Source organism: Puntigrus tetrazona, chromosome 22 (genome assembly GCF_018831695.1).
Source record: "Puntigrus tetrazona isolate hp1 chromosome 22, ASM1883169v1, whole genome shotgun sequence".
Classification (NCBI taxonomy): Eukaryota; Metazoa; Chordata; class Actinopteri; order Cypriniformes; family Cyprinidae; genus Puntigrus; species Puntigrus tetrazona.
This window is the reverse complement of record NC_056720.1, coordinates 4563627-4589654: the sequence shown is the minus strand read 5'-3', so window position 1 is coordinate 4589654 and position 26028 is coordinate 4563627. Positions and strand designations below refer to the sequence as shown.

The following is a 26028-nucleotide window of genomic DNA, read 5'->3' as shown; positions in this document are numbered from 1 at the left end:
GTCGTTCTTTGCACAACAAAATTTTAAAACCGCATCTCACATTGTTAGTTTTATCATGGTGTGTGACACACGCAGATCATCAGCTGAGTCAAACTGAAACCTGCTGCGGTCTGATTTCTTGATCTTCTCTGTTGACAAATAGCCGAGAATGGCCATTTGTTTCACGTTTGTGTTTGGTTTGAAGGTGAAGGGCTTCTTCCTGTCGTTCTGTTATGAACCACAGAGTCCTTCCTGCCTATATAAGACTACTTTACAAATAAATGATTTAATAGATCCATCAAAACTAATGTATGAAACACAGCTGAAGATGATTCAGAGGTCTGTGTTTGATATTTCTAACTGTTATACTTTTATACTTTTAACCGGGTAGGATCTCTTTTGTGGTCTGCAGCATGAACACACCTGAAAATCGAATGTGTAAAGCACACAAAATAGAAGACTTCTGAGTTTCCCAGTCTTTGAACGTGTCGAACAAAGCCTGAGATACAAAGCCATTGTGATGCCAAACTACTTAATGAAGAAAGCAGGGAAAATGAACACCTATCAAGATCAGCTAAACATCGGAAAGTATGTCAAATATGAAAGCCATAGTTTTAGTAAACTTGCACACCATCTCGAATGAGCTGTGTGCCAATGGCAATGCATGTGCGTTGGCTAATGTAGCCTAAAATTAGACTTTTTACACTATTTGAGCTTGAATAACAGCAATATTTGAGACAGTCAGATTAAATTGTTGATTTCAAATATAAATTTTAATTTTGAAATATAACATTTTTCCTAATTGAAATAGATAGGAGCTGAACTTCAAGTTAAAAAAAAAAATAAATACGTGCTTGTTATAGTTCTCAACATAATTACTAACTGACATGAGTGACATTACGGTCATTTTATGCTGTCTCTCGTCTGCTTGAGGTCAAACATACTTAACAATAAGAGATGCTCATCTGCATGCCTAGCTGTAGCAAGTGTCTCTTTGATTACATATTTGCTTTACTGAGCAGCCGAGCAGGAGCTCCTTATAAAGTGAAGTTAACGAAGTAAAGCTCAGTGCACATCATTTGGGACTAATTTGTGGTTATTGCGTTATTTCTTATGATGAATTAAATGCAGTTTTATTCACATTTAATAGACTTCATTACCTCAGGGCTGTTGAGCTAGAGAAGAAATGCGAAGCCCTGGCAGGAAAGGGTTAACAAGAGCGCCATCTGCTGTACGGCTTTCTATAATTCACCGTGAAATAATCCGTCCCTTCCGAAAAAACGCAAATTCGACGCATGCGCAGTTCTGTCTCAAACTTTGCTTTTAATATGACGATGACGCTTTCCAAGTTATATAGTTTTAGGGTACCGTGTCTTAATATATTTACATTGGATGAAAGAAGTCACAAAACGAATAGGGCGATTTCCGCTTTCGGATCCAGCTCAATCTCCAGCTGGTTACTTTCAGTTTTTAAATGCAGGCAGTAAAGGCGTTGTCAATGGCGTTTGAACGACTGCGCCGCATTATTATCTCAAAATGACAACGGTGAAAATGGATTATTTTTGGTCGGCAGTGATTTTGCTCGTGACTGGTAAGATTTAATTTCTATTCGCTCAGTTTATCAGCTCTTATATTGTCGGACACATTGTTTACGTCTAAACTAAGTAGTTGTAATTTATGCACAGCTCACGGGATGTGGGTGCTTTAAAGACAATATTTTAGTTTTAATGAAAGAAACACCAAGTTACTTGGTATGTTAGATAGCAACACAGGCAACAGGAGTTTTAAATCAGTACCTATTGCCACAATGTGAAACTATTGAAGAGATTTAAAGCGGCCTGGCTCCTGCTGATTTATGGTATGTGTAAATATTTTATTGTTTTTTATTTTATTTTTTTTATTTTTAGTGCAGCCTTATAAAATAGTTTGCTTTGTTTAAAGGGGCCATGAATCTTTTTGGCATAAGAGGTCATCGTCAATTTCAGAAACTTTCTCCTTAGTCGGTTTATGTTGAAGCCAATCTGCCTAAATGAAACGTGGAATGTAGCACTTCATACTTTCGACCATCAGTAACAACACGAGTGGCTCTGGCATGCATGCAAAACTGAAAAAACGAGTTCTTCGTGTGCACTTAATTGCAAGTCTTTTCATACACAGTTTTCATAAAGTTATCTTCATGCATGTCAAAGACATTGCACTATTTTTTTTTTTGTGTGAGAACTGTGACCTGCTTAATAATGTGGAACAACCCCTTTATTTATTATTACTTTTTATCTTAAGAATAACTGACAAAATATTTAACAAACCTGTCTGAGACTGACAGATGTATATATATAATGATATGAGACAAACACATTAAATATTATTATTATTATTATTATTATTATTATTATTAAGTCTGAATGTTTGGGTTAAATGTAGTAAAGTATGGACAGAAAGAGCAGTTTTTGGGTGACTATCCAGAATGCATGGATTTGACATTGCACGCCATCTTGAATGAATGAACTGATATGCAATTGCATAATAATAACATTAAGTGTGTATGAATCGGAATGTAGGTTTACAAGATCATCCAGGAAACACATGTAGGTTTGATGAGTGATTGTGTAAATGATCACGAGTGTAACAATGCAGTGTTTTATTTTACACTATATTATTTCAATTATTTCTGTATTATCTATTACTTGGATGCTACCAGTTTAAAAAAGTAATGCATTTAATGCAATTCCATTTCCATTCCCTTCTGTATATTTTGGTGTGACAATAGTTGTATTTTTTTTTCTGCAGGTGCATCTGCGGTGAAGATAGATGGGGTATCAGTGTCATTGATGGAAGGAGATACGATCACTCTACACACTGGTGTTACTGAAAAACGAAGGCAAAAAAATGCAGTGGTATTATAATGGCACTCGCATTGCTCGAATCACTGGAGATCCCAATAAGACCTGCACAGATGTTCAGTGTATGGAAAGAAATCGGAGATTCAGAGGCAGACTGTATCTGGATCACCAGACTGGATCTCTGACCATCAGAAACATCACAAGCACAGACTCTGGAGAATATAAACTACAGATCATCATCCCCAGCATCAGCAGCACTGACAAGATCTTCAATGTCATCATTAATGGTAATATAATGCATTTTAAGAGCTGCTCATGCGTTTAAAACATTATTGTGTTTGCGTCAGTTTCTCATCACATGACATCTTTTTCGTATCATTGTTTGAAATTGGTCTACTTGCCCAATTTTTGTTCTCCAAAAAGTCATACTAAGGTTTATAAGGACACCGTTTTACTCTTTAGCAAAAAGATACAACTGTTGGATTGTGTTTCAGGTCATTCTGCTGCTGAAAGAGAGGAAATGAGGAGAAAGTCGGTTAAGGAGGGGGGATCCGTTACTTTGGATCCTGGTGTGATAAAAACCCCTAACGATTTGATGAGGTGGCATTTTAATGACATTCCCGTCAATGAAATCCCTGGATATCTGAGTAGGAGCTGTGCAGATGTTCAGTGTAAAGATGCTGATGAGAGATTGAGAGACAGACTGGAGGTGAATCAGACCGGATCTCTGACCATCACGAACACCAGAACCACAGACTCTGGACTCTACAAACTACAGATCAACGGCAGCGGATTCAGCATCATGAGGACATTCAGTGTTAATGTCACTGGTGAGCGTAACGTAATAATATACAAATAAATAAATATAGTGTAAAAGTTGATTCATTCACTCTCTAGTAATAATGACTGTCTCCAGCTGTTCCAGATTCAGGTCAGTCTACAGTTGTTGTAGCAGGAATATGTGCAGGTGTTGGTCTGCTGGTGTGTGCAGCTGCTGCTGCTGCTGTGATTTGCTATTGCCGCAGACAAAATAAAGGTAAATGTCACATATGGCTGATTTAAGATGGAAATGCAATATTTATTCTGCAAAGAAAACGTGTTTAGAAAATGTAAAAATATGTGTTTTTAATCTGCCTAAGTCTATGTTTAATTGTGTTTATTGTTTAAACAGGCAACAGGAAGCAGCACAATGGTATAGAATTGACATCCCATAATTGCAGTAACCCTAATTCGGACATTATTGACAGGACAACTCCTAATCAAAATGACCCTCAGGACACTACTGATGGGACGTCCCATCCTGAGAAAGCCCCATTAATGGAAGCCATAAAAGGAATATCCCCTAGTCTCAATGGCCTTCAGTTTAAGGACACTACCGATGGGGCGTCCCTACACAAACTGACCTTGATTGAAGGTCACTACTGATGGGACGTCCCTACACAAACTGACCCTCAATTGAAGGACACTACCGATGGGGCGTCCCTACACAAACTGACCCTCAGTTGAAGGACACTACCGATGGGGCGTCCCTACACAAACTGACACTCAGTTGAAGGACACTACCGATGGGGCGTCCCTACACAAACTGACCTCAGTTGGAGGACACTACCGATGGGGCGTCCCCACACAAACTGACCCTCAGTTGGAGGACACTACCGATGGGACGTCCCTACACAAACTGACCTTCGGTTGAAGATCACTACTGATGGGGCGTCCCCTACACAAACTGACCCTCAGTTGAAGGACACTACCGATGGGCGTCCCTACACAAACTGACACTCAGTTGAAGGACACTACCGATGGGGCGTCCCTACACAAACTGACACTCAGTTGAAGGACACTACTGATGGGACGTCCCATCATGAGAAAGTCCCATTAATGGACGCCATGAAAGGAAAATCACCTAGTCTCAATGGCCCTCAATTTAAAGACACTACTGATAGGACATCCCATACACACAATGACCCTCAATTTGAGGACATTACTGATGGGACATCTGATATCGAGTTTATAGATGCTTGAGAATGAGTCACTCACAGCCAAATATGTTTCGTTGACCACTCAATCAGACTAAAAAGCCTTCATGTGAACACCTTAATCAATCCAAATGAGCTCGATCTGACCGGATTGAAAGGGGTTCAAGAGTGCATGGAAACACTGTGATGCAGAAATGACATAGCTGTATAAATGAATGTCCCGTCATCAACAACAATCCTCGCGCTGTCCATCCGTGAAGTGGAGCAGGGCAACATCCCTCCAGTCCCGATTTCATATTCTCATCCAGAGACATCTGGTTTCTGCATGGTAACATAGCCACTGTTTGTTAAGATGATGAACAATGCCTGTGAATGGCAATCCTGCACACAGATGTTTTAGATCTCTCGTTTTCTTCAATTCTTGTCTTGAAACACGTTCATATGCTGCTTGTATTCTCTATTACATTTTTTCCATAAAAATGGAAAAGCCTCAATCTCCTTTTTATCATGCTCATTGTGTAATATCAGATCTATTAAACAATATCAGTGTCACAACATTCATAGGGAAACAACTAATAGCCTTTATACGGAAATTGGGCTTTAATGGGATTTGATGGTAATGAAGGAAGAGTGATTTTTAATAAATAAGAATAGTTACAATGGAAACAGGTATTCAGTATTATTTCAGTGTTTTTCCCCCATTCCCCTCTATATAAAATTCCTAGTAGATACAGAGGGTGGCGGTAATGAACCAAGGGACGCGCCAAACGACGTTAAAAGAAGAGAAGAAGAAGAAGAAGTATTTGAATCACTCAATGAATGAAAACGAAATCGAAAATAAATCCGTTTTGGGTAATATAGCGTTTACTGTGTAAAAGCAATTAATAATAATAATAATAATAAATGAAGCTCCGATCCATGCCTTTGATCACGACGATCGTGTTTTTACTCGCCCACGGTAAGACTTCTCATCTTACAATCTCTGGTTTTCTCAAATACTCTTAAAACAAAGACACGCTTGAAGTTACACGTGGGTCTTACGGCGAACGCAAAGAAAAGAGCAATAGTTGGATTCTGTTGGGTATGAATTAGCAAAAAAAATGCTTTAAAATGGAATTTATAGTAATGTTCCTTTAAGTGAAGGAAATTTAAACTATTATTAAAGACAATATTAATAAGGCAGGGAATACGGGTCACAGAGAATGACGGGACACATCTATATAATATTGGAGAAATGGTAAATACTAAAATTAAATATAAGAGGAAGAAACAGAAAAGGATATAGTAACTAAAAAAAATAAGGATTTGGCATATTTATTAGATTGTAACAGAGACCTAGAAGGGTATAGGATGTTACTAAAATACATAAATAATAATCGGTTACGTAAAATGATTTAAATATAGAAAGTGAATGCTCTGTTTTATGCTGGATCTTTAGGAGACCACAGTTTTATTCTGGATCTGAACACGGCGCTGGGTCCGGTCTGAGGAGAACTGACCCCAACTGAGTCTGGTTTCTCCCAAGGTTTTTCTTCTCCATTTTGTATGGATTGGGTTTTGTTTGCTTTGTTCGCTATGCAACCCGAGTTGTTAAAAGCGCTATATAAATAAAAATGATTGATTGAAGCGCCAGGTGGCTCCTGGGAGAAGGAACGGAGGAGCATCGAATGATTATATAAATATATCAAATATGATGTAATATAACTATTTGCGTATATGTGTGTGCAAAAGCAAAACTCTTCCATTAAAGTATGGCTGCACCACAGTACAAGCAGATGGTCATAAGCAGCGCGCCAAAAACCGAAGAAGTGACACGTTTTTGAAGAGAGTATATATATATATATATATATATAATAATTTTATATTATCATCTCCCACATCATTAATAAAAATGTTCGATAATATATTTTATAATAAATAATACACATAAAATACTTATCTGATATGACCTTTTAACTATATATTTAGCTTCAAACAATATAACGCTTATCCACAAGGATTAAAGGGAAAGAAAATGACTGCAAAACACTAGTTTGGTGGCGATATGAATCAAATATGCAAACGGCCTTAGAACAGAAGAAGAAGGGAGCAGGGAGTGTTTTTCCATTTGTATAGTGAAGGTCTTGCGTGTTAACAAGGTACATACAGTGTTTAGCAGATGATAAGTTAACCGTGCTTACTAGAACTTACCGAAGCAGCCAATCAAGCTCCTTAAGATTGAAAGAAAATACACAGGCAGGTTGAAAATGAACTTCACAGGATTGTGTGTCCCAGCAAACGTGGTTGAAGACCTTTGGTATATGCCATTGCTTCAAGACATCTTACTAGTTTTTGTTAATACATATTTGTTTAGTTTTGTGTTACTGTTACTGTACCAGTTAAAGATTTATTCACTGTGAAATCCACATTTCATCATACTTTCCTGCTGAACAATTTTATTTCTTCTCCAGGTGTTTTCGGGGGCGGTACTGATGAACTGTCGGCTTTTGTGATGGATGGAGATTCAGTCGCTCTACACACTAATGTTGAAACGAAGCAACAAGAAGACATAAAGTGGTATTATAAAGCCACTAGAATAGCTCAGATTGCTGGAGATCTCAGTTTTATTTGTACAGATGTTCAGTGTAATGGTGGTACTGAGAGATTCAGAGACAGACTAGAGCTGGACAATAAAACTGGAACTCTTACAATCAGAGACACCAGAACCACAGACTCTGGACTTTATGAATTAAAGATATTCAGCAGAAGATACAGCACCGAAAAAACCTTCAATGTTACCGATCTTGGTGAATATGATAATAAAATGCAAAACGGAAATACATGTTGCATTACTCTCAGATCCAAAGTTTGTTTTATGATTTGGCATAAAGATCCTTCAGCAGCTGTTGGTTTGTGTTTCAGGCGTTTCTGCTGCTGAACGAGATGAAATGAGGAGAAAGTCATTGATGGAGGGAGAATCAGTCACTTTAGATCCTGCTGTAACGAAAAACCCAAATGATGTGATGGTTTGGTATTTTAATGACATTTGCATCGCTGGAATCAATGAAGAACCCAGAATGATTTGTACAGATGTTCAGTGTAATAACGGCACTGAGAGATTCAGAGACAGACTGAAGCTGGATCATCAGACTGGATCTCTGACCATCATGAACATCACAATAATGGATTCTGGAGAATATACACTACAGATCAGCAACAGCAGATTCAGCATCACGAGGAGCTTCAGTGTTACTGTCACTGGTGAGTACCGCTTAGTTTCGTGCGTGGATAGTGAGCTTTAATTGAGCTTTGGCTCAGGTGTCAAGTAGGGTTGCAGAGCGGTGGAAAATTTCAAGAAGCTTTCCAAAAAAAAGAAACATTCCACAATTTCTTGAAGGTTTCAGATATTTCTTTTTAACCTCTATACAACCCCGATATTAAACTTTTGTTTAGATGATCAACTTCACATCGAGCAATTCATGTTAACACTGCTATTGTGTTCCTGACAGCTCAATGATGTGAAAAACTCACCATCGGTTAAAGTAGTATCATGCAGCCGATGAAGGAAGCAGAAAAGTGTAAAAGTTGCAAAAAAAAAAGCTAAATTTGCACTCTAGTACTAAAGACTTATTTACTCTTTCAGGTTCAGGTCTGTCTGCAGGTCAAATAACTGGAATATGTGCTGCTGTCCTGCTTCTTATTGGTGCAACTGTTTGTGTGCTTTTTTACAAACGAAAGAAAGGTGAGCATTACATTAGTGATGAGAAGTCTTTTATGTGACCTAGTTCATTAAGACCACTTGATAAAAAAATAACGAAAAACAATTTGTTTCCCAAAATGATTCAGTTTACATCAACACTTTAATTACTTTGTAGTTATTATAATCTGTTTCCTCTTCGGTTGAAGTCATTGGTTTTCATACATTACACTTACTACTGTACTTTCTGCTGTTCATCCTTCAAATATAAATAATACATCTGTGTTACATATACTGCTGATTTAAGGTGTATTTATTAAATAGATATGTAATAGTAATACGTGTTTAATTGAGTTTGTCGTTGTTGTTTAAACAGATACTAAGATGAAGGACAGTTCTCAGGTAAGATACTATGAACACTGAATCGGTTTCCCTAGAAGAAGATTCAGATCTGTAAGCTGGCAACATGTTTGTGTGATTTATGTAGTTTGTTTCAGAAACCATTACACTTATTGATAGCTTCGGTGCAGGTTTTATTCAAGGGCGGCAATATTTTTGGCAACAACTGTATTTTACTGTAAAACCAGAAGATGACAGTTTTAATGTAGTTTATCAGTTCAATTTAGGAAAAGAACATCATGTGTTCTGCAAACATAAAAATAAGCACTTACGTTCCTTGTGTATTTTTTTTTAAGCAAATCATTAGTCAAATCATTAGTCACCTTACCTTCTGTCGATCTGTTTTCTTACAGGTGAATGGTGTTCATGATTTGTCACCTGATCATAACGACAGTCCACTGATGGATGATTGTAAAGAGAGCTCTTTTAATCACACCGATGCTCGAGAGAACATTACTAATCACATTGAGATCGAGCCCGAGGCTGCCAGTGAGATTTAATTCTTTTTTACTTTTGAACCAAGGAATCATTCTTTCCAAAATTCCAAAATTGTAAGGTTTGCATTTTTTTTTTGTATTTTATATTTTTGCTATTGAAATGCTCTATTTTACAAACACATTGACGTGTCCTTGTTAAACTTGAAGTGTTTTTACCACTGTTCCTCATTGTACTCAAAAAGATGATTAATAGCTTTTGTTTGCGTTCGTTTATCGTCGTGGATAGAAGAAATACTTTTTATACGGCACCACTACTATATCTGTGAAAAGCGTTGACGAAATGACAACAGACTCTGTGCCTGAGTTCTATTGCTATTGTCCTCTCACAAAGGAAATACTAATATTATTTCATTACAGCGCCACCTGTTGGTCAAAAGTGATAAGCAGCTCTAACCCTAGTTAGATCTCACCTGTCCGTAGTTTCTCTGAACCCTTCACTCTAAAATCAGCAACAACCTGTCTAAAGTGTTCTACCACAATCTAGAACTCAGTACTCATACATTGTTTACTACCTTGATGGCACACGCACATCAGAGACGTCAGTTTTTAAATCGGCAAGTAATGTAAAAAAAGTTGTTCTATTTGTCATTGGTTATATATATTTTTTTGATTTGCTTTTATTACTCCATTCGAGTTATTTTTTATTCCGTTTGAAATGTGTATGGTGCTTTGTAATCATATTTAAATACTTTGTCTTCCAAAAAATGCGATTCGCGACCTGAAATAATACTAAAAATGTGCACCAGGTCGATTTACGTTTACAATAACAAATATAGCTTGGATACAATTCACATTGTATGCCTTAAAAGGTGATATTGAAGTGTAATGCAAGGTGTTTATTTACCACATACTCAACAATTTTGCATTGATTTTGTTCAATTCTCATTGATCTAAAAAGTAAGCTGTGCTCTGATTGGCCAGCTATCCAGTGCACTGTGATTGGCCGAATACCTCAAGCGACTGGTGCGTGTTATGAAAATAAACTCATTCTGTGGTGTAGAGAAGTGGGGGCGTGATTAAACGAGCCGTTTTAGGAGAATGTAGAGAAGTGAAGGTTATAAAGAGTAGCTGCCTTGTGAGAACGTCTTTGCAACTTCAGGGATCTTATCTATGCCCTAACAGACTGTAACTCTCCTCAGAAGACAGTATCATATTGAAGACAGTATCATATTGAAGTTGTCGCACTGTGACAAGAACTACACTGTAGGACCTTGGCCTACCAGTTATTTTGTTATTTAGTTGGTATTGTCTGTTTACATTTATGTGTAGCCCACATGGGCGCACAGCTGCAGAAGCAGAGATGGCGGAAAATGATGCTGCAAATGTTGTTAGTTGACATTGTTGACAATGTTGTTCATGTACCGTGTTTTTTTGAATTATGCTGCATCTTACCAAGCAAGCTGCCATTAAGATCATCCATACAGCTGAGAACACAGCTGTGGGTTTTAAATGATTAATAATTTTTGTAAAATTTATTTTTTATGCAATTTTTCTATATACATATTTGTTAAAAAAAAAAAAATTAGAAGCAGTTGTTATATTCGCAATTTATTTATTGAATTGTGGATTTTTTATGTTTTATACAATTTGGGGTTATATGTGACTTTGTTGTATTGTGTTTTTCTGTAATAAGTCACATTAAAACAAACTGGCTCATAAAAATTGGAATATGTGAGTTTATTATTATTGTTTTGTTTATTGTATGCGTCTAAAAAGTCATTTTAAATTTGATGGATTGAAATGTTCAAAATATTATTAGATATTTTTTTACACTGTCAGTTTATGGTTTAGACACTTAAGAATTAAATAAATATTAATGTAACTCATGAAACTATTTGGATACATTTAAATGCATTTAGTACAGTTTTTAGCAACACTGCTTAAAGTTACACTTATAAAAAACTAAAGGCATGGTACTATAAATGTACACACATCGTATTTATTCATAAAGCATTTTTATTGTCAGAACTCTTGAAACTAGTCACAGCATGAGTTTATAAGACCATTTTTAATGAGGTATGAGACATATGTCCTTGAACATGTTTATATTTCACAAACACATTTTTTAGTCCCTTTTTTGTGTACAAACCAAAACTGTGTCAAACTGTCAAAATTATGGGCAGAAATGGAAAAACACCCTTCAACCACATGCATTAAACACAGACGCGCTGCTGACACCTCAGACACGTGCAGAGAAACTCATGAACAGACATCAAACACAAATTCAGCAGTAGGCACATTCTCACGCAGAAGATGTTAGCCTGCCAAACCACTCTCGACTCGTTTTGATCAACGTTTTACATTTATGGTGTCCTCGATTCATTCTAAGAGCTCATTGCGTTCACACTCGTGTCATTTGCACTCCCCTCCATTTTCAGAGTCAATAATCAACATTTCCAAGCTTCAAAAAGCGCAGAAGCTCAAAACTGGTCTGTCGGGTCTTTCCACGTCCCGAAAAGTCTTTTCGCGTCCCGATAGTAGTCGCTGTGTCAAGAGACAAGAGACAAGAAGCATGGCTTTGGAGAGTGATTAGCAGAAAGCTTTCAAAGCTAGCTTGTATGATTCTTATTCGTCGTTCATGTAAATGTGCTGCGGCGGTTGTTTTTTGATTCGTACCAGCTTGAGAGCTCTACCATCTGAGGGTGTCTAAAGAGTTGAACCGATGAAAACGTCTTTGTTTAATCATATGACGACAGATGCATAGTCCACATGAGTCTCCTCTCCGATTTTCTGCAAAAAGCATGCAAAATTGCGCTAAAATGGTTTGCCTTTTAAGGGTTAACACATTTTCTTTAAAATCAAATATTGAACTCAGGTAATAGAGTTGCACAATACCTATCATTCATCTAATGGTACAAATAAGAACTCTTTTTTTGGGGTAAATAGGGTGACATTTTGACATTATGCCAAAAACATCAACAACAGAAACTGACAAATGTTTAAACTACCAATCAGTTGTAAAGCCCCGTGTTAAGTAGACGGGAAAAAAAACAGATCCGGTGCCTGAATTAGCTGTAACTGTTTGTTTTCTGCCAAAATAAACTCATGCATAAGCATGCTAATATGTAGCAGGGTAGCATCACTGACAGCACGAACCTCGTCTCATTTTCTTTAGCTTATATTTTTTACTTTGTTTACTGACTAAAGAGTAGTCATTGATTACATAATGATACCTACTTCTTATTAAGTGTCCTTAACCGATGCTTACTTTTAAATTGAGCGTTTCTTAAAGTGTATATGCATATTTTTACATTTTGTGTTGTATTTGAAAGTGCCTGTAAATATCTGATCTGATTAAAGTGTTGGCCAGGTCACTATACAGCCACAAACACAGACATTAAACTTTCTTACCAATCTGCGTGATTTTCTTTTGAAGAATGTTGTCTCTGCATACGTTATTTCTTCAATACAAGTCTGAACTGTTTAAAGGGATAGAAATAACACAAAATATATCAAGGCAAGCATTTTGCTATGCCACAATTAAATCACAAGAAATGTATTAATTGCATTTATGAATTTGTCTCGGCTCTACGCAGTAATTATAGCAACATTCTTGACTTTTTCATATTTATTTAAACTCAACGAATCACAACACTGTCATTCCCAAATGTTCATCTGAACACTGAATCCTCAGACAAGATTTCATGGGCTATCAACATTAGAGTGCTTTAAAAGCAGTAGGAAACACTTGCCTTCTTGATCGGCTCTTTTACGTTTGCTGTAGATGCAGGAGATTGTAATTAGTGCTAAAACGAACAGAGATCCAGCAGAGATCAACAGTATTGGAAGTGAGTCGTCTTGTGAAGGAGAATGCGAGTCCAGTGCTGTAAGAATAAAGCTGGAAGTAAATGCGTCGGTCTGATTTACAACAACATACAGAGATCATAAAACCGCTGCTTTACCTGGACATGGCTGACAGAGCTGAGTAACGTTGATGTGTTGAGTCTGGTTTCTGATGGGGTTGTTGATCACACAGCTGTAGGTGTTTTTATCCTGATGTTCCACCTCCAGAGGTAGAGAGAGACTGATGCTGAGATCAGACACACTGATGCTGGACAATAAACTGTTTCCTTTGTACCAGGAGAGAGTCACATGACCCACGTTCACCGCCGAACACAGCAGTGAACAAGACGATGATGAGGATGAAGATGATGAACATTGTGAAGAGTTCCTGCTGATGACAGGAACAGGCAGACGAGCTGAAAACATGACAGAATAAACTGAAATATAAGTAAATCTTATTATTGGTTCAATGGTTTGATTGAGTGAGTGTGATATAGCAATTTATAAAATGATTAGTATGCAAATAATTCATAAAACAAGACCATATTTGACAAAATACATCATATATTAAAACAAGATAATAGATAACAAAACAAATAATAGACAGTCTACTCACCATAGACAGAAACATTGAATGTTTTTGATGTCAGTTGACGTCCACTAAGATCTACTTTATAAACTCCAGCGTGTAGAGTTGAGATGTTCATGATGGTCAGAGATCCAGTTTGATTGTCCAGCTTCAGTCTGTCTCTGAATCTCCCGTCAAGAACATCATCATATATGGAAATAGTTTGCTTCTTTTTGTTATGTTTAGCTATACAACTCTTTTCATCTCCAATTGTCCACACTATGTCGTCCACCATGTCATCTATTTCAGTAAAATCAATGTTTAGAGTAACAGAATCTCCCTCCATCACTGACTGTATTTCTTTTATCATAGCCCCAAAAACACCTGAAAAACATTAATATGCGCAAACTGAAGATGCTTTCTGAATTTAATGAAATAAGAAGCACATCATTTTATCTTTATTTTAACACATATAAAGTAAAAACATCAATGTGAGAAGTTTTTTAAATGTATCTTAAAAAATAAATATGCTATAAATGCAAGTGCAATAAATTAATAGTTTCATTAAAGTTGAATTCTGCTTGATAAACATGCATACATAATTTTTTGTTATTTATGAATATCACAGGAGTGTTTTTACAAATATTTTGGAGAAACTGTTCAGCAATTTTTTTTAAGTAAAGATATTTTAAGCGAAAACAAGATGGCTGTAGTTTTAAAGTGGTTGAATGGGGATTTAGCCTTTCTGATCTCAATTAAAACAGACACCTGAATTGAATTCAAAGTCAATTTCATGATATTGTTTCATCTGGAACATAACAGAGAATTCTGAAAGGACCTTAAAGAAATTATGCCATTAAAAAAATATTTTATAACTTACCCATCAGACTCGAGAGCAAGCAGAACAAAACAAGTGCGTAGAACATTTTCATTAAGACTTCAGTGAAGACTCTGATCTAACGTCGGCTGATGAATCCTCTCAGTTCAACATGACGCTCATTATATATCTAATCTTCATACTGGTCTGATGCGTGTATGAATTCAGTTTGGCCATTTGTTGTGCACAGAAATGCAATGTTAAAAAACGTTCAGCTTCTGAGTCAGACTGAAAGTCGCTGCGGTGGGTTTTCTTTAGAAAGGTGTTTGTTCTGCTGGGTAGGCAAACATCTTGCATGAGACAAATGGCATTTAGAGCATGAGGTGAAGGGGCTCTTCCTGCTTTTATACATGACGCTGTAACCTGAAAAACACTAAACCGTAACAAGCGTAATAGAAACACAATATGGTCGAGTGCAATGCATATTTAATACTTTTTCCACATTTTATTATAAAATAGTGTAATGCTGTATTTGGAAAACTCTAATATTTCTGGCTGTGAGAAATTCTCCCGCAACAAAAAAACAACCTCAATGGTGTCCGAGTCCATCCTTATTTTATTTTTACTGTGAAAGGTCGCGTGCAACTATACAAGTGCAATGACAGAGCTGTACGATTAAAACTGAGTTAAAGACAAATATATGATGTATGTTTATTGATGCTGGACAATGATGAGAATGAAGAACGTTGTGAAGAGTTACTGCTGAGGACAGCAAGGACGAAGAAGGTCTATTCTCTATGAGATATTTTTCAGTTCAGTAACTCCACGGTATGTTGATGTCTTTATGTATTACAGTAACGTTAATGTTGAGAAGGACATGATATCCTTCCATCATCGGTGTGGTTGGATTTTAGTTTGTTTCAGCAGCACCAAACACACGTGAAGAACGTGAGCAGGTTAACAGTAGAAGGAACTGGGGCAGTTGTGGCTTAATGTGTGTTTACAGTGTGTGTGGGTGTGTGTGTGTGTGTGTGTGATCGTTCATTTTCTCACTGCTGCATGTGAGAACTTGGATGGGCTCTGAGTATGATATATTTATAATTCACCTCCTTTCCCTTCCTAAAGAGGTTTTATAAATCAAGAGTAATGTTAAATACCTAAACATAATCATGCTACATAGCCTATGGAAAACCCTCCAAATATATATTTTTTTAAAATATAGAATCGCTAATGTGATTTCAGATGATTTATGAAAATTTTAATGTGGTCGTGTGATTAAAATAATATTTTACCCAAAAATAAAAATTATATTTTGCTCACCCTCAAGCCATCCTAGGTGTATATGACTTTCTTCTTTCATGGTAATGCTGGTGGATAGCGGCCATTGTTTTTTTTAGCTTCATAAATCGGATATATATACGCCTTCATGGGAATCGATGGGTAGATCAATGGGTTTCTGTAACAAAAATAGTTTCTATTCTAGTTTTAAAATGATACCCTAAATAACTTCTGGCAATGCCCACATGCGCACTTCTGACTCAACGTGTGACATGTATTTGTATCTTGGAACTGATGTGTGTGTGTGTGTGTGTGTGTGTGTGTGTGTGTGTGTGTGTGTGTATTTGTGGTCAATGAGGTTAATATCAAATAATATGCTCATCTATATATTGCGCAGATCTTCTAAAGTTTGTTTAGAATATCTAAAAATACCTGTAGTTTCCTGTAAGGGGTTGGGTTTAGGTGTAGGGTTGGTGAAAGGCAATACAGAGATGTTGAATTACAGGAATTTATTTAGCATTGGAATCCAAAACTGTAGTCAATAATTCTAGGTCAAGATAATCGGGACTATCACAGAATGTAAACAGAAATTGCTGTTACAGAATAACACTCGTAAACTTGAACATCCACACGCTATCTCTCTGATAAGTAGGGATGGGTAGATCGACAACTATTTAAAAAAAAAAAAAAAACACGAGCTTCAAAACGGCATTTTGAAACATCGTTTGAAACGAGTCTGTCACGTGACCTGTAAGAACGAGGCTTTCGCTACCTGACACGTGATCACGTGATGCTAGGCTCAAATACAGGTTTGTCTTCTTTTTTTAGATCTATGCATTTAGTTTTTGGAAAGAATTTTGATGCAAGAAAAACATTAATTAAACGCATTATGTTATTTTCTGTTTAATGTATTATTATTATCAGTTTGGAAAAAGTAGTTTAACGTGATTGATTTTTAGACCAAAAGTGAAAACACCTAAAAACTCAAGTGATGTTGAGTTAAAGTGAACAATTCACAATTCATTTTACAGTAGCTGTGCTGCCTCATCAGGCCATTCATGTTAGTCGTCTTTTTAAGCAAAGAGAAACACACACACACACACACACACACACACACACACATACATATATATATATATATATATATATGCTAGAAATCTTTTTTATTTGGCTTGCTTTGTAAGTAATTATAATAAGTAATAAAAAATAACATATATATATATATATATATATATATATATATATATATATATATATATATATATATATATATATATATATATATATATATATATAGCGAGAATGCTCTAATAAATCTGGTTCGTGCGGGATTATTATGAGCGAGAAGAAAAGTCGCATCAATTCAGATGCTGAGAAACAAAAAAGAAAAAACAAGCACGAGGACTAGTTATGCGCATGCGCGTCTTTTCGGATTATAGTTGACATGAGTGAGACTCTTACGACGCGGAGGATACGGTAAAATGAATTTAATTTCTTGTTCTTGGTGTTTACACGATGCTCTACAAACAATACTTTAGAATTATTTTATAGTTACATAGCTGCTCTTAAAGTACAGTTCGTGTTAGGTGAATTACATGACTGGTAAAGTGAAGTAGCTTAACTTTAGTTTTCTTCAGTTAATAAGATGAGTTTTTATAGCTGAAGAAAGTTTTAATTTAAGACGTAAAAATAACAAAAAGACTAGCCTAACAGTTGGCTTCTGATTCAACCTCACAAGTCACCATCTGCTTCTTTATATCTATGACAAATTACAAAAAGTTAGAAATTGAATTTAAAAAAAAAAAGAGAACAAACCTGTTTCTTTTCCTGTTTTCTTGTCATATGACACTGACACCCAGACACACCCAGACACAGTATGCCTAGCTAGAAGGTGAAAATACAGGAGCTAGGTGAAAAGTTTGCAGTACTCATAAAACAGGCAAATACAGTACCTAAAAAGGTTGATCTGAAATCTTTTGTGTCTTTCTTGGTATTCAGAAGATGGACAGATAACATCCAAAGAGACAACTCTATTAAAATTATTACTGTGAAATTGAAAGATACAGTACAATGTCATTCAGTAAAACTATATTTTATAATGAAGACAAGAATTCACACAGGCGAAACGGTATTAATATTAAAAAGAAGTCATTGTTTTTAAACTGAAACACAACCCCTCAGTTTTCAAACTAAAATGGGTTCTTCTGTAGTGTTTTTTTTCATTTTAGTTTTAGTTTAGTCTTTGAGTGAAGCTGTCATTTTAGTTTAAGTCACATATTCTTTTCTCTGATTTGAATGATTTGACACTCTGATTTGAATTTACAATGTTTTTTTTACCAACCACATACATTAAAATAAAATAATGCACTGCAGCAAGAAGCAGCATATGAATCTCTACAATTGTGATAATCAACAAAATGCTGCATGCTGGGTAACACCATAGTAGAAATCATGCACTGCAGTTATGAAAACATATGGTCACCACTGCTGACCGTGTCTAAAAGTCTGAGCTAATACAGACCTTTCTTTTATTTTGAAGCATTATGGCAGCATTTGTTTAATAGGAATTTTTTCAAAGTTCTGTATCAGCTGAAGGTCAAATCAAAGAGGGAGACCACTTAACAAAGTTTCTGAATTATAAGCAGAAATCACATGCTTCTACTTCAAGCTTTTGATTCAGCTATGCACAAATGTTTTCTATGAAACAATGTTGTAGCGGTTTAGAAACAAACTATTCAGAATTAGTAAAAGGCTCAAGAGCCCAACTAAAGCAGACACTGAACACAATTATGGTGGCATTGTGTGTTCGTGTTTTCCAGGTGATTTCATCAAAGACTTTTTGGCTGAAGTCAGTTGTTGTGGTTCTCTTTTCTTCAGTGATGATGATTGTTAACTGCAGGTGTTCATCACTAATGCTCAATCAACATTTAATCAGTCACTTAATTACCACATTGTAACTCTTTGAGGAATGACTTGGTACGCCCTCTGGTGAAATCAGCTGCTCAGAGTTCATGGCTGGAATAAACATATGACAGGACTTTTACTCTTCGTTCCCTGGATTGTTTACCTTACGTTTAAGCAAATACAGCATTTACAGTGATAAGATGATTGTCACTCAGAGCCGGGGTCTTAACATAAATTATTGTGTGAAAGATATTGCATACTCAAATCCAGATAATGTGTTTGCAGTGTGTACTTGAAGACAATGAACAGACTGTAGAAGAAAGGAGCAGCTCTAAAGTGTATCACATCAAGTTTTTGACTCCGTTGTTAACCCAATGCTTAGCACTATGGGTAAGAATACAACCTCTGATATTTTGCATGAGACTTGCTCTTATGTTGCAGTACACTGATGCATCTGAGAATCTTATCTGTGTGTGTATGTCCATTTTCTAGATCACAATCCATCTATTGTTTTATTTGGAAACAGCGCAGCTGTCCAATTTCAACACAATAATATTCTTCTTGGAGAGATAAAGAAAATATGGAAAACGTTGCAATATCCAGAACGTTTCCTTTGCAAATGAAGATATTAGGACATCACGCTCTCTGTGAACAGCCTGATTGGTTTACATGAAACTGCACTTGACCTCATGCCTCTCACTGATCAACTAGTGAATGAAAATGAAATAATTGCCTTCGTCTTTGTTGTGCGACTGGGGCAGTTAACAGATGCTGATAAAATGGGTCTTGAATGGCTTCAGAGAGTGTTTGGTGACAGAGTTCTTCAGTTTGTGATGATTCTCTTCACCTATGAGAGCCAGGAAGAGACTGACTCTATAATAGATGATCTGAAGAAAAACTCTGCTCTGGAGCGGCTGATTGAGAATTGTGGTGGAAGATATCACACCTGCAGCAAGAAAATGAACAACCAGTCAGAGATGAGAGATCTGATGAACAGGATCGAGCAACTGTTCATTGATAATAAACAGCAGAGCTACACTATTGAGATGTACAACACGGCATTAATGGAGCGTGAAGGCCTTCAAAACAGGACATGTCAAAGTAAGGACAGATTTGGTTTACAAATATCTTGCTCTACTTACTCTATTCAAGCGCATTATTCATAATTCACATACATTATAGGCTCGAAGGTGTTGGTATACATAGGTTATTTTGTTAAAATACATTTGTTAGTTTGAATAATAAGTACTAATTAAACAATAATTAACAAAAACAGCTGTGTAACATTTTACTGGGATAAGTATCTAGGCAAGCATCATTTTGTTAGTAATGTAAGGCAGTGTAGGGACCGAATACAGTATCCAAGTACATCCAAAGGCAGAATCAAGTACTTTTGAGATAATGATTGTGAATTAGTGGTGAACACCTGCTGTACAGCTAGTGATGACTGCACTGATCACAGCACATACAATGTTACAGAGAGACATCTAACACAAGAAGCCAAAGAGCCCAGCTAAAGCAAACATTGATCTGATACTCTGTATTTCTCCATAACACCAGGCCATTTAATTAGTCACTTATCTCATTAACTCTTTAACCCTTAAAAGTCCTTAACACTGGACTTGGATGCTGTACTCGGACACAACACTGCAATTGAGCAAACTTTCGTCAACAGTTCATACCTGCTACTGTCTAAAAAATGTTTTATTCATAGATTTGCTTAAAACTGATTAAAATGACAACTTTTCTGTAACAAGATCAATGCACGCTAAACGAAGACAACATGGGATATACCGCAACACTAGAGACAGGAGAGAGACTTGAGGTATGTGTTGAGTAAAGGTAAAAATACCTTAGCTATACAGTTTAAATTGCATTATGAGATTTTAAACACTTTACACAACAAAATGTATTTGTTTTGGTGAACTGTAAATCATAAGCTAGTCCACAGCAGATTTTCTAGTTAAATTTCTTCTATACGTTTTACATTTTCTATAATTTGTTTCTCAGATAAAAGTGGATGCACATTCAGAAGATGGTCAACGATTGAAACAAAGCAAAGGAAATGTAACCAGTGAAAAATTGAGAATCTTTTTCAAAGACTCGATAACAGGCACCACTGTAAACTGAGAGCTGCAGACGTTCTTCAACTGACTACACATTCTTTACAGTCTCAGGAGTCTTGTGATGAGAAGAACTTGATTCAGACTTTCCTACAAAAATACTGATGATGAACTATAGAGCAAGATATATTAAATGTAATGAAACCAATATACAACATGATGGGCAACAAGAAAGCAGTGATGTACTTAAAGATGAGGATGATGTCGATATTTTTTGTGAAATGCCTTTGTTTGCTGAAGAAAAAGCAGGAAGGATACTATTCACCCAATGGATGTTCAGATGGCTGTGTTTCATTGTGCTGATAGTTTCCTGAAGCAGCTGATAGTGACTAAACTCTCTCAGTGTCAGTACGCTCTTCCTCTGCTTGTTCCTGATCCATTCTCACAACAGATTGAGTTTCCTCTCTGGACATTCAGACAAATCAACAAGACCTGGAAAATGAAAAACACCAACAATGAAACCAGTAAAATACAGTATATCTGTAAGACAGAAACACCTATGGTGTCATTCTTTAGGTTTGGCTCGGTGTCTTCATCCAAATCTCAGCTGATGAACAGTCTGATCAATGACAAACACAACACGTTCTTCCACAGGAACAGTTCAGGCAGCAGCAAAACCAGAGTCCTGATGAATGGAGTGGTGGAGATCGCCTGGTACTGTCCATCTGGAAAAGACACAGACAAATTCACTCAGTGTGTTGCTTTCTGTAACCTTCACGGTGATGCAGGAGACCATGAGAAGCAGTTGAAAATACTCACTAAAATGGCGTCCAGTCAATGTTGTTATTCTACCACGACTTGACAGAGATGACAAGAGTGCAGCACAAATGCAAAACCTATACAAGAATAGAAAGCCACTTATTTGTCTTTTTACAGAGGATGAAAATGGTGTGATTGAGACAAGAAAATGGAAATACAAAATTGGACTAAAAGGCAGAAATCACTCGGATGTATCTGAAGAACTCATACAAACTATAAATAAATGCCTTTCATTCTTATTGTCAGAATCATCTTCTGTTTTCAAGCTTGAAGATGTGCCTAAACAGTCAGGGATTAGAGTAGATGAGGAACATGATGATGACTGTAGAAAAGGAAAAAAGCAGCCAAGCAGTTGATGGGTTTACTTAAGGATAAAACCTGACAGAAATCAAAGAAACATTTCTGCTCTGCCAGGGCAAACTGTGGCATCAGTGGTGTGAAAAAAACAAAGCGCTACATAGATTTCAGGGAAATGAAATAGAAATTGAAATAAATGTAATAAAACAAGACATGGCGAAAATCCGTGAAGACCAGTATCTGTTGGACATTGGTGAGTTCATGAAGTTTTTATTACAAAAATGAATTTACAATCTCCTAATGAGAAGATATTCTTTCTGAAATGGCTCATAATCCTCCTGGACGAATATACCTCTGCTGACATTTCTGATCTACATTACAAGTATAATGAAAAGTGGTCAGACGTCATAAAACTGAAAGAGAAAATGAAATAACTGAGCAACAGATATCAACAAATTTGACCAATGAACAAATAGAGCTTGATAAGATATCAAAAGAACTTCAAGCAGCGACATTTGGCTTGGAGCACATCCTGAGGGAGATCGGTCAGATCTATGAATCATGTAAATCAGTGAATAAGAACAAGGAAGGTATGCCATATAGTTTTTCTTCTCTCCCGAGTCTTGCAGCAGAGATGATGATCTCTGGATTTCCACTGGAGCTGATGGATGGAGATGCTGCTCATGTTCCTGTGATCTGGGTTACTGCTGTACTAGATGAGCTCATCCAGAAACTGGGAGACCAGAAAGTCTTTGTGCTCTCAGTTTTAGGGATTCAAAGCTCAGGGAAATCCACTATGCTGAATGCTATGTTTGGACTCCAGTTTGCGGTTAGTGCTGGCAGATGCACCAGAGGAGCTTTCATGCAGCTGGTCAGAGTGTCAGAGGAGATGAAGAAACAACTGAAGTTTGACTTTATTCTGGTTGTTGATACAGAGGGCTTCATGCACTAGAACTATCCGAAGGTCAACAAGACATCAGGACAATGAAATGGCCACATTAGTTGTTGGTGTCGGTAATCTAACATTGATTAATATTTTTGAGAAAGCCCATCTCAGCTGCAGGACATTCTTCAGATCGTTGTTCAGGCCTTCATGAGGATGAAAAAGGTCAAACTGAATCCCAGATGCGTGTTTGTTCATCAGAATGTTACAGATGTCACAGCTAGCGATAAAAACATGGAGGGAAGGAGACGACTGCAGGAGACACTGGACGAAATGACAAAACTTGCTGCTAAAGATGAAGTCTGTGATGCAGAATGTTTCAGTGATGTCATTACCTTTGATATTCAGAAAGATGTTAAATATTTTGCACAGCTGTGGGAGGAAGTCCACCAATGGCACCACCAAACCCATCATACTGTGAAAACATTCAAGAGCTAAAAACAATGCTTTTTCGCCATCCCTTAAAATCAGATGGCTTAGAGCTGACGTGCCTAAAGGATCGTATAAATGATCTCTGGGAAGCTTTACTGATTGAACAATTTGTGTTCAGCTTCAGAAATTCTCTGGAAATAGCAACATACCGAAAACTGGAAACAGAATATAGCAAGTGGTCCTGGAGTCTCCGCAGAACCATGCTGGATATTGAAAACAAACTCTACATCAGCATAGAAAATGAAATGATTGACGAGGTTTCAGCAAGTGATCTTCAAGTAAAACTAAAATTGAAAAGTGGAGAAGTAGAAAAATCAATGTCAGAATTTTTTGAGAAAGACAAAGATAAAGATGTACTGATACAGTGGAAAGCAACATTTGTCATTAAAATCAAAGAGCTAAAGGAAAGCATTGTGAGAGAAACAAGAAAGAAATTAAATGAAATTCTCCAGCAGCTTAAATATGAAGAAAAGGATTGATGCTCAGAGGACACATCATGAAAACACTCTCTTGAAAAGAGCAAAAGAACTTGCAATAAAACTCAAAGACAAAGCAAATGATGAAACAATCCTGAAAAAGAGTTTGGGAAGTTTTGGAAAGAGTGTGTTAATAAAATAACCACAGAAACTCCTCCAATCAAAGACATTGATGTATTAAAAGACATGAAACAACTCCTCGGTGATATTCATGAAAGTGTCCCCTTTATCCCGCTAAGAAGGGATATTTTCTCTGAGCAAAGTTATTCAGATTATGTGCAGTTAAATAAATCCACTGGAATTGCAGAACATGCTGAAAATGCCATCAAGCCAGATAAACAGAAGTTTGGATGCTGTCTGTCTAAAGAGGATGAAGCCCAAATAAGAACTTTGGTCAATGGCATTGCTCAATACGCAGACAATATGATAATGTCATTTAACATTGCAAAAATAGGCTATAACAAAAGCTACATTCAGGAACTTGCGGATTATATCAAAGCGAAAGTAATAGATTTTGAGCAAAGTTCCGGGAACTATGTGTTTATGAAAGAATTTTACATGGATTTGGTCATGTCCATCTGTAGAAGAGAAGAGAAGATAATTACTGACCAACAAAAAATGTTCTGGAAAGTCAATGACCCTGTTTTCTATTTTGAACAGAAAAGTGCAGAGTACTTCAGCATTTTTCAGAAATACTGTCAAGGTGCAACATCAGCTGCCATTTTTGTGAGATCATCTGTCAGAAACTGAAAAGAGCCCATTCAAAAGATTGTCTACAAAGACACCGCCAGAGATATGGCTAATGAAATGAAAACAAACTGTCCATCCCTAAATGGAAACAGATCTAACTTAGAGAAACACATTCTTAAGAGGTTGGCAGAGCAGGAGGATTTTGACAAGTACATTGAATACTTAAACTTTCCCAGAGACCACTTAAAGGGTTTTGTCAAAGATGAAGTCAGTAAGTATATCACTGATAAGTTTGAAGTCAAAGTTCAGCCCCAAGATGAAGGAGAAAATTGAACTTGTGCAGCAGAAGATTATGGCAGCGGCTCATAGAGCAACTACAGTGGTCAACACAATCAATGGAGATGTCCAGAAGTGGTTGCATAATTTCACAGAGCAGCTCTCAGATGTGCTGATATTCTCTGTAAAGGACTTTAGTGGAGTGAGTCATGAAGGTGTAAATGATTTCAACCTCCTAGAAGATGTGATAAGCAACTTACTTGGTTCAGTATCATTAGAAATGCTAGATAAATTCAGTACAGAGACATTTCCAGTAAGTCTGGAACATAAGGACAGACCAGATGAGATCCTGATTGATCACCTCTGTCAGTGCTGCTGGGTTCAGTGTCCATTCTGGTCGAACCACCTGCACCAACACAATAGAAAACCATTCTGGAGATCACAGTGTTCACTTCCATCGAGTGAATGGTCTCACTGGGTGCTGTTATGAGGGAACAGAGCCTCTCAGTGCAGATTTTTGCACATCTTTAGTGTTAACTGGTAAAAAGTTTTATACGGGCCAATGGATTTCATGCAGAGGGTACAGAAGAGCAGGGAATATTTATGCAAAGTGGAGCATCACCCCTAACTTCTCTGAACTGTGTTACTGGAAATGGTTTGTGTACAGATTTCAGAAATATCTGAAGAAATACTTTGTGAAAACATTCCACATGTGGCCAGTGATTTCAAAGCAATGGAGCCAGTACTCAAAAGAGCAAGCTATTGCAAGCTTGGATGAATATATATAATGAAAAATGAACATGAATTACATGTAGGTCTGATTCATAGGCCACAGTTTGAAAATTAGTTTCTGAGATGTTCTTTTTCAATACAAAGGACCTCCTAAAGGACAAAAGCAAGAAAAAGAAATAAATAAAATAAAACACATAGCTTTAAATCTCAATATATGTGCAGTTATAAAATGCAAAGTTATAAAATTTCAGGTAAAAGTACATCAACAAGTGAACAGTAGGTTATTTGCCTTTACATGTTATGTCCTCCCACTAGAGGACAACATATACTCTATGGTGACATCCACAGGACATCCATGATCAGTTAATAAGTACTTCATTGTTGCATAATTATGTTTTTATTTTTCTGTTGATATGTAACCATTTTTGTTTTTGGGATTCATTCTCCAATAAAGGGATGTTGCCTGGTTAAGAATCTGAAAGTAATTGCCTCGGCTATAGGGCTGTTTCATTCAGTGATTTTGATTTCGATTTCTGGTTCTTGAATCGCTGAGATTCGATTCCAAGAATCGATTCTCACCGTT

The 26028-nt window shown here is 36.6% G+C and overlaps 3 protein-coding genes and 1 pseudogene across 3 annotated transcripts; 3 read left to right on the top strand and 1 right to left on the bottom strand.

Moving 5' to 3' along the window:
- The first annotated feature begins 2858 nt into the window (after positions 1-2858).
- On the top strand, positions 2859-4512 carry LOC122328156. The gene is made up of 5 exons (XM_043223863.1): positions 2859-3106; positions 3314-3649; positions 3736-3855; positions 3991-4233; positions 4322-4512. Exons 1-5 carry the CDS (start codon positions 2866-2868, stop codon positions 4510-4512), a joined length of 1131 nt encoding a protein of 376 aa, XP_043079798.1. The 5' UTR covers positions 2859-2865.
- A 1076-nt stretch (positions 4513-5588) lies between these two features.
- On the top strand, positions 5589-8554 carry LOC122328155. Its single transcript, XM_043223862.1, has 4 exons — positions 5589-5753; positions 7246-7581; positions 7697-8035; positions 8418-8554. Exons 1-4 carry the CDS (start codon positions 5699-5701, stop codon positions 8552-8554), a joined length of 867 nt encoding a protein of 288 aa, XP_043079797.1. The 5' UTR covers positions 5589-5698.
- A 3321-nt stretch (positions 8555-11875) lies between these two features.
- LOC122328154 (SLAM family member 5-like) lies at positions 11876-14088 on the bottom strand. Its single transcript, XM_043223861.1, has 5 exons — positions 13767-14088; positions 13270-13566; positions 13060-13191; positions 12719-12786; positions 11876-12097 (listed from the first exon to the last, which is right to left on the bottom strand). The coding sequence occupies exons 1-5, from the start codon at positions 14086-14088 to the stop codon at positions 12050-12052; spliced, it is 867 nt and encodes a 288-aa protein (XP_043079796.1). The 3' UTR covers positions 11876-12049.
- A 3152-nt stretch (positions 14089-17240) lies between these two features.
- Positions 17241-25602, top strand: LOC122327576 (annotated as a pseudogene).
- Positions 25603-26028: the final 426 nt, after the last annotated feature.